We start from the raw sequence: 13,434 nt of genomic DNA on the forward strand, positions 1-13,434 counted from the left end.
TTGGCATACACACACACACACACACACACACACACACACACACACACACACACTTAAAGGGAGAAGACACATCAGAATATGTACTGAGTTCCACTTTATGTGTGTCATGGGAGCGAAGTAAATCTAAATGACCTACTGGAAGTCCAGGAGGGCCGGGTTTACCCATGGCTCCCTTGTCTCCTTTCTCCCCCTTGAGGTCCTGCCACAAAAACAATTCACAGTCATTACAAACAAACCAAGCAAATGATATTATACTGATAAAAGCTGGAAAAGTTCCCTGTCTGTTCAATAAACTGACTTTACAAACACTGACATGTCTGTGCTAACACAAACAAATAGCTCTTCTTGGTTCTCACATTTCAGATTTCAAACACAAGATTCCACTAAAACTGTATACCAACACTATCATTAAAACAAAGTATCCTTTGAAAACTCAAACTACTTTAAATTAGTTTACTGAATCAGCTTTCTGTAAGCAGAGTTAGATAATTTCTAAAACATTTTATTTTTTACTAAAATTATTTTCTTTGAGATCAATAATTCTTTACACAAATACAAAAATGATGTGATTTTTATGATTCAAGTTGTTTTGACACTTTATCACAATTAATTGTTACAAGTTTCCTCCAATGTAGCTTTTCATTTAAGAGCGCCACTCAACAGCAACAACAAAAATAACCTAAATGAGTTTCCCTGAGTCAAATTTTGCAAATCCATTTATTGCAAATGGAACCATTTTTCAAACTATGAGTTTCTCGGCTTTATTAAATTTTTTAAACTGATTGCATCTGAAAAGCTTAATTATTTGCTTCAGGCCATTTATTTTGCCAGTCTTCAGTGTGTTATTATTATGACCATATCTGACTGCATGCTTTTTAAACTCTATTCATTTTGTTTTGATTATTAGTATCACATGGGAGTGAAGGATGGCTACAGCGTTTCTTTTTGCCTGTGAAAATGTTCTAAAATTGACTGTAGCATCCAGGAGCTGGTGGCTCATGGCTGTAACACTAGTTACTCAGGAGGCTGAGATCTGAGGATCACAGTTGGAAGCCAGCCTGGGCAGGAAAGTCCATGAAACTTCATCTCCAATTAATTACAGGGAAAAAAAACCCCACTCAACCAGAAGTGGCACTGTGACTCAAGTGGTAGGCTGCTATCTTTGAGCACAAGGAGCTCAGGGACAGTGCCCAGGCCCAGAGTCCAAGTCCCAGTACTGGGAAAAAAAAATTCACTGTAGCAATGGTTACCCAATTTAATGACTATCTAAAATCCATTTATTTGTACACTGAATGAGTGAATTTAATGGCATGTAAATCATACCACAATTAAGTTGTTAAAAAAGATTTGTTATCACTAAACTCTATGAAATGTATACTTAAAAAAATTATACTTTATAGGGCTGGGGATATAGCCTAGTGGCAAGAGTGCCTGCCTCGGATACACGAGGCCCTAGGTTCGATTCCCCAGCACCACATATACAGAAAACGGCCAGAAGCGGCGCTGTGGCTCAAGTGGCAGAGTGCTAGCCTTGAGCGGGAAGAAGCCAGGGACAGTGCTCAGGCCCTGAGTCCAAGGCCCAGGACTGGCCAAAAAAAAAAAAAAAAAAAAAAAAAAAAAAATTATACTTTATAGTTGGTGAAACGCATCTTAATCAGGCTATTTTTTCCAAATCATTAATTGGGAATTAAAAAGAGAAGGAGGGTTGGTACTTCTTAATCCACAAAAGCACGGATAGCTAACCTTTTCTCTTCTTCATCCCCTTCCCACCCATTGGTTCTAGTGGAAGGACTGGCAGCTGTTATGGTGGGTTTACTTTCTAAGCATCAAATCCAGCTTCATGTCCTGGTCCTTCTAGCCACACCACGGAGGGGACAGAGACACAGTGGTGAGGACTGAGCACTACAGGGTCCATGGAGTTGCAATGCCGGGGTGTTATTTGCTTCAGCTATCCCCCCTCCTCCATTTTTAAGTTGTTACCATCTAATGAGATCAGAGTCACCCTCTGTGTTAGGGAGGATGAGAAACATGGTGATACAAGAGCCAAGAAAACCAGTCTCAGGCCCTTAAGTCTCTTTCCTTAGAGTCCCCATCTGACACCAGTGGGAGATATGGGAAGAATAAAAGCAAGAGCCTTAAGTTGGCACAGGAGGCTGGGCTGAGCTGGATTTATGATGAGCCTAAACCTCATCAGGACTTTACCCCTTAAACCAGAAGATGCAGGCTTACCGTTCTGTTTTCTGGACCGGTGAGTGTCACAATAACTGTTCCTGGTAGCCCAGGGGGTCCTGTTAATCCTTTTATACCCTAAAGACAAATACACCCAGGATTAAAAACTGAATATCATCAACACTTCAACTTTACAAGGTTTAAATGACCTACTTTTCTGCTTTTCATGCAAGAACACAGAGCCAATGAAAATGCATTAACTTCAAGCTGGCCAAGTGAATGAACTATAGAACTTCAAGTGTTTTTCCCCATCAATGAACCATAGTGATTAAATTACCCGCTCTCCTTTCTGTCCAACCACATTATCGCCCATATGACCCTGTAAGAAAAAAATGAACTAGTATTATATTTAAAAAACAAATAATGGATTCTCCAACACCATTATAGTTCCAATATTTTAACTGGACATTCATATTTTAATCTTCATTTTAGAGTAGTATAGTAATGTTTCTTTTACAAGTGACAATCTTGAGGAACTGAAAGCTTCAAGGATTTACTTAATATGCTGAATGATGACACAAAACGGTGTGGGGAGGAAACTAGCAGACAGGACATTTCTCTGGCTCAGTCACAGCTAGTCTACTGGCTGCCTGCTTCTAACGATTACTTAACTTCCTGAGCTGGCTGCTTAACTTCTTCATGCCCTAGTTCTCCCATCCTAAAAATAAGAGAGATGTGTCTGGACTTCAGGACCCTGAAATTCAAAACCTAATGGAGAAGCTAAGGATGGAATGCCACTAGTTCTTTAATGACAGGAAAGAAACCTAATGTGGATCATTTCCCTTCACCCGACGGAAGCTGGTTGCTGTGGTTCGAATCCCTACAGCAACTCTGGTAGAAACTTAATTACAAAACCATCTTAAGGTTTTTAAGGGTTGCCACCAGGTGGTGCTTTAAGGTGTGAATGGATTCACTCATTCATGGATTAAGAAATGAGTTGCAGTAGGAGTGGCTATCTTGCTATCTCTTGTTATGGGGTGTCCTGTATTGCCTTGGGCTTTGTGGTCTCCATTAGCAAGACAGCCCTCATTAGATGTGACTCTTCAACACTGGACCTCCCAGCTTCTAGAACTGCAAAGTATGAATTATTTTTTTGATATGAAACACGCAGTCTATTTTCAAAAAGAAATGTACTCTTTACCTGACTTATGTAACTGTAACCCCTCTGTACATGACCTTTATAATAACAATTAAAACATTTAAAAATACTCAGCCTAAAGCAATCCGTTATAATAGTAAACAAGCTAAGTGAATAACCAATCCATCATTAGACCCCATTACTTCGTTTATCTTCTTGAGTGTGTGGATCCATCTTCCTCTGTCCCCCAGTAGTCTGGAAATTGGTAGAGGAATCAAAAGACTTTAAATCTTAGCTCTGCCATTCATTCAATCTCACTGAGTATGCAGGTATCTGTGTGTGTGTGTGTGTGTGTGTGTGTGTGTGTGTGTGTGTGCAGTAATACATGTGAAATCACCTCAGTAATACCATATATACCAGATCACTCACAGGATAAGAAACATAATGCTTTGGTAGTAATTTCCTGGTGGGCATAACCTCACAATACTTCTTATCCTTAAACTAACAATTAGTCATTTAAAACTAGATACATTTCATTTACTAGCATAAGATGAGGTAAAGTTTTCAAAGAAACCCACTATGAAAATGTATAGGATAAACTATTGTGTAACAAAGAAGATTTTAAGGATGGAATACCTATGGATGGGAAACACTTGCCTTTTCTCTGATAGGAATTTCTATATAGTCAAATTAAAAGAGAACTAAGAGTTACTGGCTTCCTTTCATTCTCTCTCTGCTAGGAATCTTTGTGAGTTCCAGGAATGGGCTCATAGTGACTCATGTGGATGAGCTGGGATTTTTTGATGAGTTAATGTGTTCTGACTGATAGAATATAGAAAATACAGCTTACCTTAGGTCCTCTAGGTCCCATAGCTCCTGGAAAACCCTAGAAAAACCCACAAATCAAAATCTTGAAAAGAGTAACAATAGTACAAAATTCTAGCAGGAAACACACCCAGCCAGAAAACGTTCCAAAAAAATTGTTTTCTGTAATTAATTGTTCATGTCCAAACTCTATAGAAATGGTGGTTTCATACTCACAAAGATTCCGGGAGGCCCAGGTGGGCCAGGAGGGCCAGGAAAGCCAGGAGGGCCTGGCAAACCCTGCAAATTGAAAAAAAACAAAACCATTAAGGAAAACATTGCTAGTGTATCTTACCTAAGGACAAACTCAATCAATCAAATGCATTAAATATCTCAACAATCGTAAGTGCATAATGCCTTCTTTCTAAGTGCCTGCAGTTGGTGTCAAAAATGCCCAAAGTGTGTTGTCATGTATCACAGCTGTCAGTACCATCCTGATGTTGCTATTTATAGGGGGATGGTTTCAACACACTTTCACTGTTATTATAAAAAAAATATTGCCACACCTGCCCTCGCTCTCTCACAGTTTTCCCCTCCTGCCACTTCTCGTGAGTTGTATGGTTCATTTTCAATGCAGTGTCTAGTGAGTGCCACTGCTGCATTTGTTTGCCTTTTGTCCTTCCATGTCTGTGCCCCCCTTATTCTCCTCAAAACAGATAAACTTACAAACAAGAAAAAAGGTACAGAAAACAAAAGTAGCAACAAAGGAAACAAAACCCCTCTTGTTTCCATTTCAATAACTATCATTTCATATGATCACATGCTCACAGCTAGTGAGCCTTTGTGATCTCCTAAGAAAATCCTCTTTTGGTCTTACTGTGTGAATGTCTAGAAACCTGTATAATTTATCGTGTCCAAGTGTATTTTTTTTTTTGTCTTTTATCATTGACTGTGTTTACTTATAGATTTGGGCACTTATCCAATAGTCTACAAACAAGGCCACACTAAAGCTACCAGCACAACCATGTCCACTGCAGCATTGTTTATAATAGACAAGATATAGAATCAACCCATATGCCCCCCACCAATGAACAAATAGATCAAAAAAATGTGGTGTATATACAGAATGGAGTTCTACTTTTCCATCAGAAAGAATGATATTTTACCTTTGTAAGAAAATAGGAAGACTTGGGAAAAATTATATTAAGTGAAGTAAGCCAGACCCAAAGTAACACAGGGTGCATGGTTTCTCTCATTTGTCACACTTCCTTTAAGTTAAATATTTTCAATGTTTTGCCATCTTGTCTCTCTCCTCCCTCTCCTTTCTGTACTTGGTCAACCCATATTTCTCTCCTAGTATATCCTCCTGTTCTTTCTGCCTAGAATTCTCTTTCCCTAGTGATTCCTTTCCTCCTTTATGAAGTTGACCTTGTTCTTTTTTTTTTTTTTGGCCAGTCCTGGGGCTTGGACTCAGGGCCTGAGCACTGTCCCTTGGCTTCTTTTTGCTCAAGGCTAGCACTCTGCCACTTGAGCCACAGTGCCACTTCTGGCCATTTTCTGTATATGTGGTGCTGGGGAATCGAACCCAGGGCCTCATGTATATGAGGCAGGCACTCTTGCCACTAGGTCATATCCCCAGCCCTTGACCTTGTTCTTATAAGACCTCTGCATATTTAAACTCACAATCCATCTTCCAAGCATGCTTTTCCTATCCCTGCTTCCCTGTATTGTTTTCTGTTTTGTCACTCATTACTGTCCAACATATTATAGATCTTTACTTATTTTTTTTGTTTCTTCACTGTAATTAGACTTAATGAGAGTGAGAATTTCCTGAGAGTATTATTTATTTGGAGGGGGGCTGATCAGTATCGAGCTATATTCCCAGACTCTAGAAATAAATAGTTTTTGCCAAATAACTAGCATCTAATAAGTATTTATTATACTGATGACACCATGATTAGCACACAGATGACAATCAGATGACATTTAAAGGATGCTGCATGTCCCAGATTACTCCTGTCTCCTTCTTATGATTTCTTGATTTCAGCATCTGGACCCATAAATGCTTTCTTTTTTCTTGAATAATTACTTATTTATTGTCAAAGTGATGTACAGAGGGGTTACAGTTTCATACGTAAGGCAGTGGGTACAGTTCTTGTACAATTTGTTACCTACTTCTTCATTTCCCCCCTCCCTCTCCCCTTTTCCCTCTCTCCCCATGAGTTGTTCAGTTAGTTGGTTTACACCAAATGATTTTTTAAGTATTGCTTTTGGGGTCATTTGTATTTTTTCCCTTGTCTTTCGATGGACCCCTAAATGCTTTTAAAGCCAGAAAGCAAGATCCATCTGATTCTGGGCCTTCTTGAATCCTATGGTGGCTTCTAATTAAAACTTTGCTATACAGCTCCTTGCCCAACTTCACAGCTCACCATTGGCTGGCCTGGCTCACCACAGAGGAAGAAATGAACAACGTCCACTCAAACTCTGATTCAGGCAAATACGCCATCTCCTCAGGAATTCTCACATCTAATTCTGAACTAAGATAGGAATATTTCTGGTTACCAGAATACAGTATTGGAGCTTGTTTCTACCAGGAGACTTTTGTAAAATATATACAACCTCAATGTAGCTTTGTCTCTTCTATCCATTCCAGATTAACCCCAGGCTATAGTCAAATAGACTAAGCAAATGACTCAAGGTTCAAGGTGAGAAATTGTGTTCCAGTAAAGCTCTTTTGCTTAGTATCTAGAAAAGTTTGAAGAAGGGCTGTTATTTAACACAACAGATACAAATGGCACTCAGTTCATGACACAAACTCATGCTTGATTTCAACAAGCACATAGTAAGTGAAATAAAAGTACCTATAAAAGACTCCTTAGATTCAGGAAAGGGTCTGAGGCTGCAGATGATATTAAACGATGTCATAGTAAATCATCTTTGCATGTCTGCATCATGTAGTTTCTTACAACAGGCTGAATTGAATGCTTTAGGATAAAGTGAGGAAGACATGCGAATAGGGAGAGAGAGAAATGAGGACAGACAGAGAAAGACACACACACACACACAGAGTGAGAGAGAGAGAGAGAGAGAGAGAGAGAGTCACTGAGGGAATCAGAGGGCCTTCTCCAGAACACAGTACCTGGAATCCTGGAGCTCCAGGCAGCCCCATATCTCCTTTTCCATTGATTTCTCTATCTTCTCTTTGAGCAGGAGCACCCTGGAAAACAGAACAAATAAAATTTCAAAACCCCATCATGCACTTCTTGAAGGTTCTGTTGCCTCAAGGATGCCACTGTTTGGGGATAAATAGAGTTCGAGAATTGTTTTAAGGTTTTATAGTGATCCATTCTGAGGAATTCAATGTGTTTTCAAAGTATGACAAATTACTGTGGTAGGAAGAAAGGGATCAAGAGATAAGAAATGGTTTCCTAAGCTACCAACCTGAGTGGCAATTCCTGACCTCAACTGTGGGGCCCTGAGGATGAGCTCAGTTCTCTTTCCCTAGCTCTAGTTCCTTCAAGGATGTCATCAAGCCTGCATTCTTAAAACCCATTTACCAGAGGCAGAAGGAACTGTTCAGTAGGACTAAACACCTGGGTGGAATTTTGGTGGCTTCTGGATTCAGACCTGGATTATAAAATCTGATTAGTAATGGCTTGTGTCTTGTTATTACTAAAGGTCTTTCCAAATGTATCATTAAAAGTATTTTCCCCATACCAATCATGTCTATGGATGACTTTACCTTTTGTCCTTTCAAACCAGAAGCACCCTAGGGGAAAAAAAAATACAACCCATTAACAATGACAAGCAAACAGAATGTCCCCACTGTAATTTTTGCCTTCCCTCCAGTCCTCCACTGAGACCCCTACTGGCCTCTCAATACGCTCACGTTTCCCAATGTCAGCAGACCAACCATACATCCTTCCTTCTTTCTCCTTCCCCGAATGACTCTGTCATCTTTCCTTGAAGACTTCATCTCCCACCCATTCCCTACTTCCCAATCTGCCTCCTGTCTTCATCCTGCCATGGAAATATTTTTTGCTGAGGCTGAAAATGATGTTAGGTTGCTAAAACCAATGCCAAAACATCAGTGTCCATCTTATTGGGCATCTCAGCAGATCAGGCAGCTGTCTGTCACTCCTTCTATTGAAGTGTGTTCTCCCTGAACTTCTACACTACATCCCTCCTGGCTTGCTTTCTACCACTTGGGCCTTTCCACCTCATTCTTCTTGACATAGGTGTACAGGGGGAAGTCTTGGTTATAAGTCTCCCCACTCTTGTTGACTTGTGTAACCCTGGGCTTTTCCTCAGGACAAATCTATGTTATATCTCTATTAGGAGGTCTCAAAAGAAAAATAAAACCTTAAAGGCTAAACATGTAGTCAAGCCAGCCACCCATAGCTCATGCCCATTACCTTAGCTGCTCCAGAGGCTGAGATCTGAGGATCTAGCCTCAGTTGACTAAGCATAGGGACAGTGCCTATTCTCTGAGTCCAAGCCCCAGAACCCCCCCCCCCCCCCACATACACACGCACACACACACACACACGCACGGGCATGTATTCATCCATGCTCTGTTTGGTAAATATATTGTATTGGCTGCCCTGGCCTACTCTCTGAGTCCAAGCCCCAGAACCCCCCCCCCCCCACACACATACACATACACACGCACACACGCACGCACACATGGGCATGTATTCATCCATGCTCTGTTAGGTAAATATCTTGTATTGGCTGCCCTGGCCATCCCAAAGTCATAAGAGATTTGTGTACCTGGCCATATAGAACACACTGCTTTTATTTATGCTTTATATCTATGATGGGGAGTTAGAGAAACAAACCTACCTGGATCCCTGGGTAGCCTGGTGTTCCAGGGATGCCAGGGAATCCTTGGTCTCCCTGGAAGATAGAGGAACTTAGTCATTCTCATGAATCAGTCAAATCCATTTCTCTTCTCCAACCTTGCAGTGACAGATCTAGGCAAAGGAATTTGCATTCCTTGTGGCTACTGGGTCATGAGACTGAAGGCCAGCAAACCATTATCTTAATTGAAAACAGGACCAGAATCTACTGTCTTTCACATTGTGTATACATGGCAGTCTAGTTGTGCCAAGAACTTTTTAATTGCTGCTTCCTTGAAACTTTAGTAATTAGTTCATTCATGGCCACCATTCTGGGGAAGAGGAGAGCTGCAGTTGGGAAACAAAAGCAGGCGAATGGATCCTGAAGACCTCAGTCTTTCCTTTCCAGAGATTAATTCTGCACTCAAGACTTTTGTATCTGATTTATATATTCAAGCTTGGATGAAAATAGCTGCTTTAGCCTCCAATTATCTTTCTGTGAAGAAAGATGCAACTCCTTAAGAAAACCAGAAGGCAAGGAACAAGGAAAGAGAAAATAGTTCCTGGTTGTAAGTCATACTGTTGGTTTAGGCTAAAACAATGTTTTCAAGAGAGCTTGTTTCCATCTCAGTCTTAATTTGTTTCTATTGGAATCATTCATTCAGCAATGGATTTGTTTATCCTCTTCTGAACCAGTAGTACATACCTTGGAACCATTGCATCCTAGTAAACCAGGAAGTCCGTATGGCCCTGTGTTGCCAGGAATGCCCTGAGAAGAAGAGAGAATCAAGCATAAGACTCAGAAGTCCTAGGTGAAGTGCCAGGAACCCAGGGCACAGGAGTTAGTGAAATACAAATGATTGTTTGAATAGTTAGGTTATCAGTTTACACAATGCTTTTAGATAGAATTTAAATAACACAGTAAAGAAAACCGACTACATAAAATAAGATTTTCAAGTGAAATAGGGAAATTTTACCTAAGAATGAAAGGCCTTGTGTGTGGTGCTATTCTAAGAAAAAGTGAGGCACGTACAGAAATTAACTTTATTATTCTATACTAATTAACAGGACCATACTAGTCTCTATTTTGTTCTGTTCTATATTATTCCATTCTATTCTATCCTATCCTATTCTTCTATACTACTATGACCTGTTCTATTCTTCCTGTTCTTCTATTCTATTCTTTCTATTATACTTATATTTTCAGAAATATATCCTGACTCATATGTCATATGAATTCACATTCTAATATATTACTAAGTCCTAAGCTGCCATCTGCTTCATTTAATAAATGTGTCAGGACATATAACCTTGAGCTGCTGTGTTAATATCTTCCTTAATATGTGCTTACTTCAAAGGCATACATGTTTTTCCATTACTCACTGGAAGTCCAGGTGGGCCTGAATATCCTGGTAATCCACTTTTTCCCTAAAGAGATAGAAAAGATGACAAGGTGGCAAAAGTCAGTTTGACCATGTTCATTCTATAAAATAAAATTATTTACCATTGCAATAATCACTTTCTGCAACTATGATAGGGGATAGCAAAAAAAAAAAAATAGACCGAAAAACTTTAAAAGGTTTAAAAAAACCGCTGTCAATGTGACATTTATACAACATGGATTTGGCTTGGGTTCGGATTTTTGGAGACAGGGTCATGCTGTATGCATCCCAGGCAGATATCAAAATATTGATCCTTCTTCATGAACCTCTGCACTGTGACCATAATGTACACTACCACTCCACACACTCTTATTAAAACTTTTAAATTGCCACTTCTCACTCCCAATAGAAACAGCATCCATCATTCCAGAAGGTTCTTTCCTGCTATATCCCACCAGTCAGCTACTGCCCCCAAATGGCAACCATTGTTTTTATTTCAACCATGAAGCTCAGTTCAATTTGTTTTTGAACATCTACTCCTCTCTGGCATTTGCACATCTTGTTAGGTACAATGTTGACCTTTCTAAACCACGCACATTCATTCAGTAATGAGGATGGACTGTTTTGGACTACTAACCCTGACGCCTTTGGGACCAGCAGGTCCTGGAAGTCCTGGAGAGCCCTAGATTGGGAGTGAAAAGAAGAAAGGTCAACAGTGAAGAAATTGTTCCACCTTGAAAACCCCACACATTCAGATTCTCGATTTTATTCACGTGCCCACTGCTTTTGCATGTGTGCTTATTCCATTGTTAATTAGGGCCAACTGCTGCCTCATTTCACTGGTGCTCAAATGTTTGTCAGAAAGAATAAACAAATTTCATTCTAACCCTTACTACTCCAAGTGGGTTTGGGGGCCAGTGATATTAGCATCATTGATCACTAGGAAGCTTGTTAGAAATGCAGAAGTCTCAGCATTCATCCATTACCGGGCCCCAAACACCTGCCCACTACTTCCCCCAACTTATTGATTCAGAATCTGCAATTCACAAGGATTCTGGGGTGATTTACTGGCACATTAAAATCTTCTGAGTTCTGCTGTAAGACTCACATTAGCAGGCCAGCTGCTGAGGTCTGATAAGAGTGAATGTCACAATCACAATGGCAGACAAGAAAAGCAGCCAAATTTTCATGCACTGGAAACACTTTATTACCCAAATGTGCCTGACACATACAAGTAGATAAATACTGGAGTCGATACTACTTGAGCCAGAAATAAACTTGCTTGAGGCACATAATGAATACGGTTTTGAGGCCCTCTTTCTTGGAAAATAGCCCCAAATGGGGACTGTTTTAGCTAAGCCACTTGCTGTGCGAGTTCCTTTATCTAAAAGCTGTTCTCATCACTTCAGCAAGTTTCAATATAGTTTAGTCATTTTGATTATTTGAGAAAAGAGAATTGCAGAGTCTTCTGGGATTGGATAGATAAAGGCCTTCCCTGTGTGAGGTGGAATTCCTGGCTCTGTGGCTGTGTAGCAGGGCTGTTGTCTTCCCCTACAGAGTGCTGTTTGTACTATAGAGAAGGGGGGAAAGAATGACTTCAGATTGTACTACCCTTCTGTAAATCTTCCCATGAAAAATTAAGTGAGGAGCATATAAACTCAAACCTCTTCCCCTTTTGGCTATGTTTTAATGTTTGGTTATTTGCCTTTGGTCAAACTCTCTTTTGAGAATTTGAATGCACTATCTTTCTGTTATGGTTTAAAACACAAATTCCGTAACAACATGAAACAGATGTTTCTGGATGTATCCTGTAGAAGATTTCCACATCATGTAATTCACATGAAATTACCATTGTACCATGGAAACAATGATTCGTTCAATGGATGGATTGCTGCCATTTCCCGTCCAAGAAATGCTGAGGGGCAATGAGCAGAGTATCAAGAAGAAAATGAAAAGGAAGGAGCCCTAGGCTCATTTAAATCTAGGAGTGAAGTAGCAAACCCATGCTACTGATAGCTAGCAGCTAGCCATGAAGTAGGGCGGTTGGATCTGCCTGGTACCATCTTGGCTACATCTCGTGTGGTAGGTTCCGACATCCTGTCTTGGTGGTGGGGGAAGCCCTGCCTCACAGGTGATGGGCATGCCTGAATTCCTGAAGGCAGGATGCTTGGCTAATATGGTACTATACCTGTGAGTCCAGTGCCCAGGGCTTGAGTTTTCTATGACCCTGCCCCCTGACCTGACCCTATTTAAGGTCCAGACTAGCACAGGTGCCATTACGCTATGCCACTGTCTCTGTGTTTGTGTCCTGTCTCCTGGCTCTTCCCCGGCCACCATAGCATCCCTCTTCAGCTCTCTATTGGAGCTGAATTGGTTTGTTTGTATTGTTTTTGTTCTTTCTTGCCTTCTGGCCTTCATGGCTCAGTTTCTCGACAGAGTATTTGTTGGCTGCTGGTCTCTGAGACAGGAGTTCACCATTCATTCACCACCTTTTAATAAAGACTTTCCATTCAAGCTCTTAAAATGTGGCTTCTCCATGTTCTTGCCATTCACAGCCATGAGTGATAGATATGCAAAGAAAACTTAAGATGGAAAATTCCTCAAGGTCTCCAGTTATTAGCAGGAAAAATGTTAAGATAGCTTGGGAGAGAGATCACATGGCTTCTGAGAAAAAACACTGGATTGAAATGAAAACTTCCTCAGGTGACCTCAGTCCTGTAGATTGGATGTAGGAGCAGGGCATTCTCACAGGCAATCACTGTAAGAACTCGAACCTCGAAGACTACTGCTGTCCTTCTCACTCCAGAGATAATCTGCTTTCTGTCTATTGAAACTGCATTACAGTAGCTACTTAAACTGCTTTTTCTGAAAAACATTGACTCTTTACTTGGACCCACAAATTAACTAAAAGCTGAAGGAAAGTCTGGCATTCCTGTCTCTATTTTGTATCTGTCCTCACTCTAAGTCTTCTCTCTGTTGTCACTTTGCAATCACCTTAGGTTCCAGGAAAGTCAAGACTGATTGGTAACATCTTTCTGACAAGGGACTGAAACCTCTGCTAAAGGACAGCAATGCCTTGTGGCACAGATCACCTCCAAAT

General features: G+C 40.4%; 1 protein-coding gene across 1 annotated transcript in view; it reads right to left on the bottom strand.

The window, feature by feature from the left end:
• The window catches only part of Col4a3 (collagen type IV alpha 3 chain), a 125,535-nt gene that overhangs the window by 55,665 nt on the left and 56,436 nt on the right, over positions 1 to 13,434 (bottom strand). Inside the window, exons 4-14 of the mRNA XM_048344623.1 lie at positions 10,972 to 11,016; positions 10,336 to 10,380; positions 9,659 to 9,721; positions 8,957 to 9,010; positions 7,854 to 7,880; positions 7,251 to 7,328; positions 4,349 to 4,411; positions 4,158 to 4,193; positions 2,507 to 2,548; positions 2,230 to 2,307; positions 137 to 199 (exon numbers count right to left, since the gene is read on the bottom strand). Of these exons, the coding sequence (XP_048200580.1) occupies positions 137 to 199; positions 2,230 to 2,307; positions 2,507 to 2,548; positions 4,158 to 4,193; positions 4,349 to 4,411; positions 7,251 to 7,328; positions 7,854 to 7,880; positions 8,957 to 9,010; positions 9,659 to 9,721; positions 10,336 to 10,380; positions 10,972 to 11,016 (594 nt within the window). The remainder of the gene's footprint in view (positions 1 to 136; positions 200 to 2,229; positions 2,308 to 2,506; positions 2,549 to 4,157; positions 4,194 to 4,348; positions 4,412 to 7,250; positions 7,329 to 7,853; positions 7,881 to 8,956; positions 9,011 to 9,658; positions 9,722 to 10,335; positions 10,381 to 10,971; positions 11,017 to 13,434) is intronic.

The sequence above is a fragment of the Perognathus longimembris genome, chromosome 4 (assembly GCF_023159225.1).
Source record: "Perognathus longimembris pacificus isolate PPM17 chromosome 4, ASM2315922v1, whole genome shotgun sequence".
Taxonomy (NCBI): Eukaryota; Metazoa; Chordata; class Mammalia; order Rodentia; family Heteromyidae; genus Perognathus; species Perognathus longimembris.